Here is a 14237-nt window from a genome sequence, read left to right on the forward strand (position 1 = left end):
AAGCTGTTGGAATATGTTTTCTGCAACCTTTTTTTTTAACAGTTTGCATCATTCAACAAGTAAAAGTGGAAAATATTGTCAGGGTCCAGCATCTCGTTATATAAGAAGCTGTTCAAGCTCTAAATGCAACACAGCAGGTCGGATAAAGCACCGAGTCCCTGTGGTTTCTCCTCTTTTTCCATTTCAAGGCATGATTTCTTTAAATAGTGTTGAACACGAAGGCAAAGGCACTAAAAGCAGAAGGTGTGAGCTGTAAAATGGATTTTAAATCGTGTCTTTATCTGCTTCAGAAGCAGAGAAATGAAGGTTTTACTGAAAGAGTATGGAGCCATTTCAGGGACATAATTTTTGTTAATTTGAGAAAAATCTTTGAAATTGAAAAAACATTTTTAACTGAAAGTCAGATTTTTTACTTGAAAATTTGTTTAAAAAAATAAAATAAATAATAATATATACTTTACTTTTTAATATAGTTTTGATTTCAAATCATCCCTTTTTACTATTTTATTTAACTTTTTTCCTTCAGATTCAGATATTTTTTTAAAGCTTTTTTCCTTCAGATTCAGATACTTTTTAAAGCTTTTTTCCTTCAGATTCAGATGCTTTTTAAAACTTTTTTCCTTCAGATTCAGATACTTTTTAAAGCTTTTTTCCTTCAGATTCAGATACTTTTTAAAGCTTTTTTCCTTCAGATTCAGATACTTTTTAAAGCTTTTTTCCTTCAGATTCAGATACTTTTTAAGCTTTTTTTCCTTCAGATTCAGATATTTTTTTAAAGCTTTTTTCCCTTCAGATTCAGATACTTTTTTTTACTTTTTTCCTTCAGATTCAGATATTTTTTCAAGCTTTTTTTTTTCAGTTTAACACTTATCTTTCACCCTCAGATCCTTTTTGCCTGTAAAAGCAGGCGAATGTGAGCTGAAGTGTGAAAACACACATAAACAAAGAAGATTAGTTCATGATCTTCTGTCGTCATCTACCTGAAACATCGTTCATATGTAGCAAATGAACACGAGAAAGTCCTGATTCAGCAGAGACCGGCTCCAGAACACAGCTCACAGGATCATTTACGTTGTCCCCAGGAGCTACGTCTAAGTCATTTAATTTCATTTAATTTCCCGACCGCCTACAGTTAAACTGACGCAATCGTCCGATTATTTAAAATGCTGCCAGCAAAGCAAAAGCAATGAGCCAATCCCAGCTGTCCCCAGCTGGATGAAGATGAGCAACACGAGGACAGAGCTTCAGGAACAGAGCAGAGCGTGGAGACAGAAACCAAAGAGATCGAAGAGCTCGATCTGAAATGCTGTCAGTGATGTTAACCAAGAGCAAGACTGACTCAGAGAAGCAGGAAGGCCAGTAAAAACGGTCCAACATCAACCAGCACGACTCTGTTTAATAAGTGGAAGCTGGGCCCGGTTGGTTGGTTCCGTTAGAATGAGGTCAGCGGTTGCATTTTTAATGAAAAGACTTTAATATTTACACGTTAGCAGGATGAAAACAGAGCTGAGTTTCCCTAAAATCTGTGAATAACTGTGATAAATGAGGCTGCTCTAACAGGATCCTGTCCTGGTGCATCCCGGCCGGTGCTGTTCTGTTCGCTCAGCGCCGGTTCTGTAGAGCACAGCCGGATCTCCGCTTTGGCCTGCAGGAGCTTTTATGGTCTCACTCACCTGGAATAACGTTGTAGCTGGACTGCTGGTCCTGGAGGCTCTTATAGGAGTTCAGGAATCCAACATTTCTTTGGCGTTTCGGAGGCTCCTCTGGGATGTTTGGACCAGGAACCGGCCTCGAGCGTCCTGGCCTGGCCCGGCCGTGACCTGCAGCACATGCTCCTGTTAACTCAGATACTTTTAGCTGTTTCTTCTTCACGGTTTTACTGACATAAAGCTCGACCCGCTGGTTAAACGCCTGCTTTTCTTTGCTCTTTTCTGTTTAATGGACATAATATGACATGTAAATGAGTGAAACTCTGCTTTAAGACCTCAGAGATCCTCCCAGCTGTACAGCAGCATGAATCCTCTTACCCTGCCCGTCCTTCTTCTTCTTCTTCCCTCTCTGCTGGTGCTGAGGAGTCCGTCCCCCCCCGGCCTCAGCCTCAGGGATGGTCAGCGCCACCAGCAGCCACAGACTGGCCACCACCAGCCACCACCTCATCCCTGCAGAGCAGCACAGAGCAGCGTCAGGTTCAGACCGCCTCCCAACTTTAACATCCTACTCTGAGCAGTTCAAAGATGCTGTTCTTTCTTTTCTTTAAGCCGTCATTCTCACATATTTATGTCGAATCAAAAGGAACTTCGGTTGATTTCACTGATTCTTCAGCGAGTTTTAAGTTTTTGCTTCGTGGATTCGTCTCTTTCACAAAGAAAAGTATCCAGAAACCATCATGAAGTCATGAAACCCACAGCAGCTCAGGTCCTTTTTGCCATTACTTTGATTTTAAAGAGTTTTAAACCCTGATTTCCCGCAGAAAGCAGCAAACAGAGGGAAAGACGCCACTTATCAACCTGCAGAAAAACAGAAAGATGGAGGCTTTTACCTGCAGCAGCTTCCCAGAGAACAAGCAGCCAGGGCTGATGTTTGCCCTCATATAGCTCCCTGCTGGGGTCCTAATAGCCGGTTCCCTGCCCCTGTGTGTAATTACTGGTCTATACCCAGCAGTCCTGTCATTATTAAAGCAGATCAGAGCCTAACAGACACCTTCACTCACCTGATTGTTTGTCTTCTGTCTGATTCTCAGCAGATGGAATCAGGTCTTTGTGTCTGAAGCTGTGATAAATCTGCTGCTTTATGTGTTTAGTTGTTGCTGCTGAAGCTTATGAGCCTTTGATTTGGGTCCAGATGGATGTTTAGAGCAGTTCATCTTATTCTCTTACTTGTTGCTTTATGAATCTTAAAGGAAGATGTACTCCGGGCTGTTTATTCTCCAGATGTTTGACTGCACAAGTTTCTACTTCTGAATCCAAATTAAAAGCATTTCAGGCAGTTTATATCTCCATGTTGCACCTCTACGGCAGCCCAAATGGGACAAACCAGCTCTGGAGCACAAATGTCTTGTTTTTCCTAAATTCTGGAAAAGGAGGATGAGATGTTGGCAGTAAGTTGGTTGCATTTAGTCCAGTTCTTGTTCCAACATATGAACACGTTTGCAGGGAGCTGGGAGTTTTTGATCTGCACAGAGCAGGAAAAGATGCTTTTATGTGTCCAATGTGAACTCTAAAGGAAGTCCTTCCCCTTTCTTTCTCTACTACCGACCAAAAGAAACGCTCCTTAGTTTGGGGTTTAGGTTATGAGTGATGCATCTGGTCTATAAAAGGGATGAATGGGACAAATATATCACAATATATTGAGAATTAGACCATTTTCGAGGCTGCATCAGTGTTTTAGATCTGGATTTTATGGTCGGACGATGCTTTAAAGGAATTAAAATGTGAAAAAATGAGACTTTATATCGTAGTTACGTCTCATAAGTACAAAGGATGGTTTCTTTGGAGTTGCCACACGTTTGTTTTTAGTGTTTTCCACTGCTGGAAAAGTCTGGAAAAGGAAAATGGAGAGAATGGAGAAAGTATTCGGGCTGTTGCTCCTGTTCTGAACCATAAAAGATTCTAAAATGAGGTTTTTTTTGCATTTATTGCACAGAGAAGACAAGCCGGTGTGTAGCCTTTAGACATCTAACGACATTAACTCTTGATTCTAACTGCTCTGTGATGGCTGCTGGTAGCTGAGACAGACTCCATCCTCTGCTTCAGCTGTCTGTGAATCTAAAGCTTGAATCCGATCTTTTGAAAGGAAAAGGGAGGTGGATGGTTATCTTTTTGTGTCCGAAGGTGTTTCCCTGTCATGGCTGTTAGAAAGAGTGCAGATGCGCTCTGCGTTGGCCTCACTTTTCACCGCTGGGGGCCACATTGGAGCCTCCAGCTGCAGCAGCACCGACCCAGGATGGTGTCGGAGATTTACGCCTCATTCTGGATTTTATGGAGGTTCAGAGGAACTGAAACTGAACAGATTGCATGAAACTAGCATCCATCCATCATCTGCCGCCTCTCCGGGGGTCGGGGGGGCAGCAGCTTTAACATAGAAACCCAGGCCTCCCTGTCCCCGGCCACTTCCTCCAGCTCTTCCGGGGGGACCCCGAGGCGTTCCCAGGCCATAGTCTCTCCAACGTGTCCTGGGTCTTCCCCGGGTCCCATCCCAGTGGGACGGGCCCAGAACACCTCCCCAGGGAGGCGTCCAGGAGGCATCCTAACCAGATGCCACCTCATCTGGCTCCTCTCAATGCGGAGGAGCAGCGGTTCTACTCCGAGCCCCTCCCAGATGACTGAGCTTCTCACCCTATCTCTAAGGGAGGCCCAGACACCCTGCGTGGGACACCCACTTCGGCCACTTGTATTCACGATCTCGTTCTTTCGGACTCTACCCACAGCTCATGACCATCGGTGAGGAACCGGTAAACCGAGAGCTTCTCCTTCTGGCTCAGCTCCTTCTTCACAGCGACGGGTCGCTGCAGCAACACTGCAGACGCTGCACCGATCCGCCGTCAATCTCACGCTCCATTCGTCCCTCACTGTGAACAAGACCCAGAGATACTGGAACTCCTCCACCTGGGGAAGGATCTCATTCTCCTGATCCTTTTCTCCTGTAATAGTCCTGCATTTGGGTTCTCCACCGCCCGCTCCACCATTAACCGTGAGGATTGAGTGGAATTTGTAGATAAATTTACGTTTGCATGGTTGCTCAGAGCTGGACAGCTGGTGTCACATGTGGAGAGGAGTGACTCCTGCAGGCCCTAAAGAAGGATCTCATTCCTGACCCGGAGAGAGCGTTCCACCCTCTTCCGGCTGAAACTAACAGGAGTAAAGATTATTGTCTGTGATCCTCTGTCCAGGATGTAGCCCGCCTCTCGTCATCATTTAGAAAACGGCCTGAAAAATTAACCAAGAAGCCTGGAAATTTAAGTCTGGACTTTGGATTTGGACACGCTGTTGTTACACTGTGTTTTATATCGTAATTTATCATGTTTTTAGCTTTTTTAGAGACAAAAACAACAACTTTAAAGATTTGATGGAACAATTCCAATGATTTTAATGTAGAAATCCTTCTAATTGCAGGAAGGATCCCCAACTTCGATGAGATTAAAACTAAAGAGGCAACCCCTGATATTAGAACCCATTCATGTGTTGTTTCTAACTGCAGCTCTCACAAAGTTTCCTGTAACATTAGTGAACATATTTAGTGTCGCACCCGCCCTCTCTGAGAGCCCCGACCAATAGGAGGCCAGGGATCAATGGGAGACAAAGAGATCCATGAGGGGAGAAAACAGGAGGGAGGGGAGAGTTTCTGGATGAGCAGGCTCAGATGGAGAGACTTCCAGTATGAACAGCAGAGGATAAAAATAACCAGGAGCCTGTGTGTGTTCGGACGGTAATGAACTCCAGACACAGTTCAGAATAAATCTCTCTGTTAAAAAGGACTTTTTAATGTGATAAACCTCTTTATCATGTGTTATTTCTTCATAAACCAACAACAAATTCCTTTTTCTGCACTCTAAACAGGCTTTATTCAGTAGTTTAAACCAGCTTTTTATAGAACTATATTCAGGTTTCTGTGATTTAAAACCCCCACAGAAGCAAACATGCAGCAAACAGGATAGTTTTTACTTGAGAAATGACTGTAAAAACCACAAATGAACCAGCAAAATGCTTAGAAAGCGCAACAACTGTTCACAGTCTGGACGACATGATGAACAGTCGCTACGGTTGAATTTAGCCCAGATCTACTGGCAGCGTAGGCCAGTTGAAACAAAGCAACACCAAGAAAACAAAGATAATTGAGGTGATTTGGACCAAACTCTCATTTGTTCTGCATTCCTGACAGGAACGCTGACAGTCTTGAGCTCACGGTTCAGTTCTGCCTCCGGCTCCACTCCTTTCTTTTCTTTCTAAAGCCCTTTCCACATGTTTGTTTCAGCTTATCGGAGAACAAATCTAACCCTGTCCCTTCTTAGTAATCCTCAGAGGAGCGTCAGCATCAGGCTGCTGTGGCCTAAATCAGCCGTGGAGCTCAGAGCTGCCACACAGGCTGTTTTCACCTCTGTTACTGCCTCCCTCCCCAGCTTGGAAAGTGCATCAGTCCCGGCTTAAAAGGCACATTTAAAAGGGCCTTAAGGCTGTTGTTAAGAAGCAGAAGCATGAAGGGGGGGCTTGGGACAGCTCACTGCTCCTCTCCATCAGGAAGCCTCCCAGGGAAGTTGTTCCAGAGAGGAGGCTTCAGGGGAGATTATGGGTCCGGTCCAACAGTTAAAGGGGAACTCCGGTGTTTTTAAACCTTATTTCTGGCATGAAATACGTTCATCTCCTCACCGAGAACAGTTTGGTGAAAGTCGGCGTCCTTCGGAAGCTATTTAGATAACTGGAGATCCATATAACGGAGTGAACGGGGCTTAGAGGATGCAGCCTCTAAATAAGGCATTATCTGTCTTTATTTCACCAATACTTTAAGAAGAATGAATGAATGAACGTGTGCTATAGCTCTGTTAGCTCATAGCTGCTGTTATGTGGCTACTTGCAGCTATAGGAGAGCTAACGGAGGGATTTCTACACAGGCACTCTACTGGGACCACTTCATCCACACGCCCCCCTGCAGCACAGTTTATTCACTCCGTGCTCTGTGACAGTCGGCTAACTTCACACAGAGTTTGCTGCTGATAGTTTTGTGCAACATGGCAGGATATTTATCAGATTTTGACAAGTAGACGACGACTTTGAGTAAGATGGACGTTCTTACCGGAGTGAATTCCTGTTTCCATCTCAGGTGACTCAGGAACCAACAACATGAAACACCTTTATCTCTGATGTTAGCTACAAAGAGCTTAATGGAACGGCTCCATCTACTTGAATGCTCTTGCAAAGGCTTCTGTCCCAACTGGGTCCCTCCGTTGGTCCCAGGATTGTCGTCTAGCAGCTCCTACACCACGCCTAAGACAATCCAAACTCTGTTCATGTGTCGTCCCACGATGGTGGAATGAGCTACCGAGCGCTACCAGAACAGGGGCGTCCCTGTCTATCTTCAAGAAGCTCCTGAAAACCCAGCTCTTCAGAGAGCATCTCCTATCCCAGCACTTACCTTGTACTTCCCTCCCCCCTCTATCTCTGCTCTTTATCTTTCTGCTCTTCCTTCTATGCCTGCACCCTATCTCTACTCTGTCCCCTCTGACAGAGTCGGACTCCTGGGTTCCTTCTATGTAGCTTATTGTGAGCTTTTTATAAAGCTGTTATATCTTCATTTGTAAGTCGCTTTGGATAAAAGCGTCTGATAAATACAGAAACATCTCGGAGCCATTTAATTTCCAGCTGCTGTTGCTACTCTTACCGTCCGGCTCAGCCACTGCAGTCACGTCTTATGCTAGAAGAGAACTTACTGCACTTTAAGAAACGCAGTGGTCCTCAGTTTCTGCTGTGTGGACATAAAAAAAAGAGGAATAACTATGAAAAAGTTGCACCCCCTGATCAGAAAGTATCATGTAAAGTTTCCAGTTGTGGAAAAGAGTCCAACCTAACGCTTGTTTTACTTTGGAACCAGCATGAAGGTTGAACTCGTTCCTGATCCAAGTTCAGCTTCTTTGCCTGTCAGGTCAGATTTTTTGTGTGCATTCACTGGCAAAGACTGAGCTGGTGAGGATCGTGCACCAGCTGCAGCGTTATCATCCCCTTGGAATGAAAACAGATAAGAAAATAAGAAAGTTGGGGCTAAGTTTTGCTTTGCTAAATGAAATTAGTCTTCCTTTCTGTGTTAAAGAGCTACTTTCACTGGTGAGGCTCTGAGAATCCACTGAAAAAAGGCTGAGTAAAGACAGTAATTCTCCCCAAATCTCTCAGCTCATAGTTGATGTTCTGCAGCAACTGAAACAACAGTTTACAGATCCTAGAAAGACGGACAGACAGACAGGCAGGCGAGGGGAGGAGCTGAGGACAGACAGACATTAAGTCTACATTACCGGCAGTTTGAAGACAGCTGCAGGAGTGGAAGCCAAATCCTCGTTTTCTCCTCCTCTGGTTCTGCGGGAGCTTCAGGAGAGGTGTGTGTCGCCGTGTGACGACACCGTAAAGTGTGTTTGAGAGTGTGGAGCCGAGCGGGCTGACAGAGCTGTAAAAGGGAGGGAGAGACAGGTCCAGCATGTCTTCCTGTCAGGGCGAAGACGCTGCCAACATGCTGCAGGATGTCTGAGAGAAAGCGAAAAGAACAGAAACACGTGGAGCTGAAACATGGACCAGCTGAAACTGAGTAAACCATGAAGGTGGGGTGAAGAAGAGCTTCTGTGTAGGTCAGAGGTCACACAAGAACAAACATCTCACTTCAATGTCACACAGAACAACCAAAGACTCAAAAACCTGCAACTAAATGACACTCAGTGCGGTTAAATGAGTGCAATCGGATCGGATTAATGGTTAAATTACAATAAGACTGAATTATTCAGCTCATGTCGACACCTTAATCTGATAAGAAATGGATCGGATCGGGTTAAGACCCGAGATAACTTGATCCAAATGAACGTTTTCCTCCTGGACCTCCTGAAGTCAATGATGACCTCCTTTGTTTTAGTGGTGTTTAACCTCCTTTCTATTGGAGGTCTCATTCAGTGCGGTTATATGAGCGCCATCGGATCGGATTAATGGTTAAATTACAATAAAACTGAGTTATTCAGCTCATGTCGACACCTAAATGTCTTTTTTTTTAGCTGTTTCATCTTTTGAAGAAGCCAAAAAAATGAACACCAACATATAATATAAAGTGTTTATCTTCACAGTAATAAATGCAAATATTCAGCTGGTGCACGTTTTATACATTTCAGTGAAGAAGACGAGCTGCTGTAACTGAATAACTGTTAAGATGTTGAGATATTACAGTGTTAACTGCACTTTAAATTAAAAAGTATCTCCTAGTTTATGGAGAGGACCTTTAGTATACGTCACAGATAACTGGGATGTTAAAATATAACACATCTGTTGACCAAATCTGCTTTGACTGAAGGATCAGTAGCAAATGTGTAAAGATTTAAGGGACAAAAATGGGTGTTTGCCATCGAATGTTTGTGTTTTTCATAAGAAATGAGCTTGTTGGGATTGAATGATCCCACAGGTGATTTGGGAATATTTAGCATGAGGCGGGACCTTCAGATTAAAGCACAACTGACAGAACACTCAGATCGGATTAATGGCTAAATTACAATAAAACTGAGTTATTCAGCTCATGTAACAAGCTTAATCTGACAGAAAAACAGATCGGATCGAATTAAGACCCCGAGATAACTCGATCCAAACGTAGACGACAGTGGGACGGATCGAGCGTTCTGCGCATGCTCCAGATTTTTTCCCCCCGATCGTCACCCGGAAGTGGAAGGAGACGATATTCCTGTTGCTGTCGTCAGAAAGAAAGAAACAACGCGATGGAGAATGCGCCGTTGTGCATCGTCTGTTCCATAACCAGCTCATCACAGATGGAGAGGGACGCAGCTTCATCTCGCTCTGCGTTCGCCATCTTTCTGAATGCCTGAGTTTGTTGCTGTTGGTGGTGAAGACGTCAACAGGAAGTGGCTCTATTAGCGATAGCTGAAATGGGGACAGCGCCACCTATCGTACCGGGGTATGACATGCTTTGTGCCAGTGATTCCATTCATTCACCGCCATATATCCAAGGATAATTACCCTCAGATAAGGAGCAGAACCCAACTGTAGCTGTAATCCAGCTAATCTCACCATGTGTTCATAACATCTGAGCTTTAATTCAGTCTGAAGCTTGTTCTGTGATTCTTGGTGAGCTGCAACACTGAGAGCATTTGCACATGTGCAGCAAACTGAAAACACAGTTACTGGATGTAACATCGAAAGCTCGATCCCAGGCTAACTGTGAGCCAGACAGCGCCCAGCAGGTGATGAATAACGCTGCATTAATGCCTGTGAAAGGTTTCATGTCCTGGTTCTGCTGTCGGACTTTTGCAGGTTCAGTTTCAGGCGGCTGTTTGAGTTAATCATCTCAAATCTCTGACGAAAGGTTTCTCTCCAGCTGACTCTCAGACTGACAGATGTTGTCCTGACTTAAACCCAGATGTGCTATGTTTCTACATCTGGAGCCACATATTCTGTTCTGTGCAACACCTGGAGAGGCAGAAAGGTGCTGCAGGGTGTAGCAGGTGGTGCTGAAACATCAACACACATGAAACCAGACGGCACAGCTGGTGAAGGGCTCAGGACGTACAGATGTCTCAGACAGATGTTTGTGCTGCGTTTTTATGCTTTTCTCAACATCTGTATCAGTGACTTTACCATGACTTGAATTTTTATATCTATTTTGTAGGGAAAAAAGCACCAGATTCAAAACAAAGGCTTAAATTAGCTCATTGTCACGCTTCTGTGCACAGAAGGACCTCAGCTGTTATGTTCCTGCTTGGAGATGTTGTCCAGTATCTGTGTCCCTCAAACAGCTCCACCTCTTCTCCCAGGATGGAGACTGTTTGGTTTATTCCTGCTTCTCCTAAAATCCACCCTTTTGTAAGGCAAGGCGAGTTTATTTGTGCAGAACAATTCAACAACAAGGTGATTCAAAGTGCTTCACAGAGACATTAAAACAGAAGAAATAAAAAGCAGGATTTAAAATTTAAACAACAGAAAGAAATAAGAACAATAGATAAAATCAGGAGTTAAAATGATAAAATGATTCCGTTTTGAAACTCAAGCTCATTCAAATGCAGCTGAAAATAGATGTTTCTTCAACCTGGACTTAAATACTGAGTGTTTCAGCTGATCTGAGGCTTTCTGGGAGTTTGTTCCAGACATGTGGAGCATAGAAGCTGAATGCAGCTTCTCCAGGTCTGGTTCTGACTCTGGGAGCTGATAAAGAACCGGGTCCAGATGACCTGAGGGGTCTGGGAGGTTCATAGTGGGTCAGGAGGTCACTGATGCATTTTGGACCATTCAGAGCTTTATAGACCAGCATCAGAACTTTAAAGTCTATCCTCTGATGGACCAGCATCAGAACTTTAAAGTCTATCCTCTGATGGACCGGCATCAGAACTTTAAAGTCTATCCTCTGATGGACCGGCAGCAGAACTTTAAAGTCTATCCTCTGATGGACCGGCATCAGAACTTTAAAGTCTATCCTCTGATGGACCAGCATCAGAACTTTAAAGTCTATCCTCTGATGGACCAGCATCAGAACTTTAACGTCTATCCTCTGATGGACCGGCATCAGAACTTTAAAGTCTATCCTCTGATGGACCAGCATCAGAACTTTAACGTCTATCCTCTGATGGACCGGCATCAGAACTTTAAAGTCTATCCTCTGATGGACCGGCAGCCGGTGGAAAGACCTCACAGCTGTAGGTGTTCAAGATGAGGCGATTGTCCCCTGAACTCAGCCTCTGTCCTGATGAGAGTGGGCTCCCCCCCGGGCCGATAAGCAAACTGCAGCGGCTCCTGCAGGGCGGCTCGTTCAGGGAAGCCAGTCGCAGCCTCTCCAGGACTTCCAGGACGTCAGGGGAACTGGTCTGTAGTCAGAGATTGTTCTGCTGACTGGGGCTGAGGTTGAAGAGGTGCTGTGGGAGCCGTTCTGCACAGATCTTCAGGCCTCTGGAGGTTGTTCTGGTTCAGTCTCTCCAGCTGCTTCTCCAACAGGCTGGAGGGGGAGGCAGAGGAGGTCTGAGTGTGTCCTGAAGTGGAGTTGATGTTGGAGATGATACAAACATGCCTGCATTGCATCCCCTAGAGCAGGGATCTCCAACTCCGGTCCTGGAGGGCCGCTGTCCTGCAGGTTTTAGACGTTTCCCTGCTTTAATGCACCTGATTCAGATGAAATGGATCTCTTCCAAAGATTGTTAAATTCTGCAGAAACCTGCTAATGAGGCATCGATCTGAATCAGGTGCGTTGGAGCAGGAAACATCTAAAACCTGCAGGACAGCGGCCCTCCAGGACCGGAGTTGGAGATCCCTGCCATAGCCGGGCCGTGGACCTGAGGCAGGTGTTATATTCATGCAGCTCACCTGCTGGTGCTGATCACAGTGAGAAAAAGAGGGAAATGTGACTGAAACTAAGAGGAGGAGCTGCTGCTGCAGAGTCACACGAACAAGCTGCTGTTTGACCCAAAGATACAAAGCAACACAACAGGGAAACAAACAGAAAACAGCTCAGATTTCCATGTTAAATCAGCAGAATCTGTTCAACAGAGTGAAATCTGTGTCCGGAGTCTCATCCGTCTGTCAGCAAATCATCAGCACGACTTCACACTCTAAGAATTCACTTCTGTGGTTTCCTCACGACTCTTTGCTGCTGATTAAATTCTGTTCAGACCTCTGATTGGTCTCAGTGGAGCTCAGGGCCCAACATGCTGAACATGTGATGTAGCGCCACCCAAAGGCCAACTTTGGAAGTGATTCTCAAAGCAGGAAAAGTCCCCCGGTTCCTGAGAATAAGATCAATTTACTGCAAGTTTTTCTTCACTTTACTGTCCTTTAGGTAGAAGTTTTTCTCCTCTGACTGCAAATAAAGAGTCGGTCAGAAATAATCCTTAAAAATGAGGGGAAATGAATAGATTGCTGTAAAGAATAATGAGATCCAACGGCTCATGAGTGAGTTTTATCAGCAGTTTCCTGCAGATCATGATCTTTACACACAACTGAGGATGTTTTTGAGATTATTGGAAAAAAAATGTGTCAGATTTCTTAAAACCTTGTTTCTATTCTAATTTAATGTTTTTATTATCTTAGACTGAGCCAATCGTATCTAATTATACGGCAGAGCTGTCACATGACCTGCTGGATGTTTAGGAGTACATTATGTCTGCAAATGTTTAAAGATAAAAGTTCAGATTAACTTAACTTGTTCAGTTAATCTGAAGCTAAAACTGCAAAGTGTTCTGACTCCACGGACCAGACTGATCCAGTTTCTCTGTCTCTGCAGGAGAAGTTTCCGTCTGTCGTGTCTCTTCCTGGAGGCTGCAGGTCGGAGGTCATGAGCCTGAACCATCCTGAGCTTCCTGGGTAAAAACTCTCATCCCGACGTAGCGCAGCCACAAAAAGCTGAGCTGAAAGCTCTCTGAGGTCGGCCTGTTTTGTGTTCACAGCTGCGTCTTGTTCCTTCATTGGTCGGTGGAGGTTTCCACAGACGGCGCCGTCACTCCGAGGATCGACCTGCTGACAAAGATCCCCGACAGAGGTGACACTCCGAGTGATTTTTCCCTCTCACAGCTTCCTCCGGTGAAGGTTTTTAAGTGTCCCGGGTGTAAAATAAACCTGTGACTTTTAAAGAAGTTATTGATCCAAACAAAGCAGCCAGATGTCACTTTAACAGAGAAAACATCTGGAATGTCCAACTAAGCTGCGTCCTGGAGGAGCTGTTACTGCTAAAAGTAAAAGTTTGAGAAAACACCTTGAAAATATGAATATTTTCTAATAGATAAACAGTAAAACAGTGAAAGTTTTAGGTCTTTAGAGGGAGGGGTACATTTCTGAAGTGTCTTCTTGTTTTTGGTGCCTTATTAGCACCTTTTGCTCATATAATCTATGAGCTTATTGGGACCAAAAGCAGATCCTGTTTAGGTTCGGGGCCAAAGTGTCAGGTTGGGTTTGAAGGGTTTGGTGCAGGCTACGACTCGTGATCTGGCTGGAACTGGCTTGGAGTAACTCAGGAGGCCGTGGGAAACTGTGCAATGGGCTCAGGGTCCTTAGCGTGGTGCTATGAGGAGGGGGGGGGGGGGGGGTGTTTTTGAGGTGTGCTGCGATAGGAAATTAAATTTCCTTTGAGGTGAGTGGTGCAGGTGCCTGATTATGGGCTGTCTGCAGCGGGCTCGAGACCCTTGGTTTGAGGAAGTGTTCCTGTGACCTCAGGATAAGGGTAAAAGGAAGGGGAGGGTGCAAAGAAAAGGGAGCAGCTGGTTTTACCCCCAGATTTCTACATTTCTGTTTAGAAAACGTGTATCTTTGAGTTTAAAGGCTTCAGTCCAAGTAAATGTTCATTCGATTCATCAGAAACCTGAACCTGTGCAACATTCCCTTCACCTTTATGCTGCTGAATTACTTCACTTACTTATTTCGATCTGTTAAACGCTGCAGCCAGGAAATAATGGCAGTGACCGGCTCACAGTTTCCTTCAGTTGCTGAAGTCCTGAAACAGCCTCAAACACCAGCCCAGGACCACTTTTATAGCACCAAACCGAAGGGACTCAGATTAGATTTGTTGGTCAGTCG

The 14237-nt window shown here is 44.7% G+C and overlaps 3 protein-coding genes across 4 annotated transcripts in view; 2 read left to right on the forward strand and 1 right to left on the reverse strand.

Annotated features, from left to right (window-relative positions):
- ecm2 (extracellular matrix protein 2, female organ and adipocyte specific) overlaps nucleotides 1-8234 on the reverse strand; it is a 31045-nt gene extending 22811 nt beyond the window's left edge. The window contains exons 1-3 of one of the 2 annotated variants that reach the window (XM_072381404.1): nucleotides 7997-8234; nucleotides 2028-2159; nucleotides 1674-1820 (exon numbers count right to left, since the gene is read on the reverse strand). In XM_072381404.1, the coding sequence (XP_072237505.1) occupies nucleotides 1674-1820; nucleotides 2028-2159; nucleotides 7997-8177 (460 nt within the window). In that variant the 5' untranslated portion in view covers nucleotides 8178-8234. The remainder of the gene's footprint in view (nucleotides 1-1673; nucleotides 1821-2027; nucleotides 2160-7996) is intronic. The other variant, XM_072381405.1, reaches the window with a different exon arrangement.
- LOC140302894 (transmembrane protein 263) overlaps nucleotides 1-14237 on the forward strand; it is a 211661-nt gene that overhangs the window by 146396 nt on the left and 51028 nt on the right. The window lies entirely within an intron of this gene.
- The window catches only part of cenpp (centromere protein P), a 131075-nt gene that overhangs the window by 115633 nt on the left and 1205 nt on the right, over nucleotides 1-14237 (forward strand). Inside the window, exons 6-7 of the mRNA XM_072381419.1 lie at nucleotides 12952-13031; nucleotides 13115-13206. Of these exons, the coding sequence (XP_072237520.1) occupies nucleotides 12952-13031; nucleotides 13115-13206 (172 nt within the window). The remainder of the gene's footprint in view (nucleotides 1-12951; nucleotides 13032-13114; nucleotides 13207-14237) is intronic.

Source organism: Leuresthes tenuis, unplaced genomic scaffold (genome assembly GCF_036924035.1).
Source record: "Leuresthes tenuis unplaced genomic scaffold, fLeuTen1.0.hap1 SCAF_3, whole genome shotgun sequence".
Lineage (NCBI taxonomy): Eukaryota > Metazoa > Chordata > Actinopteri > Atheriniformes > Atherinopsidae > Leuresthes > Leuresthes tenuis.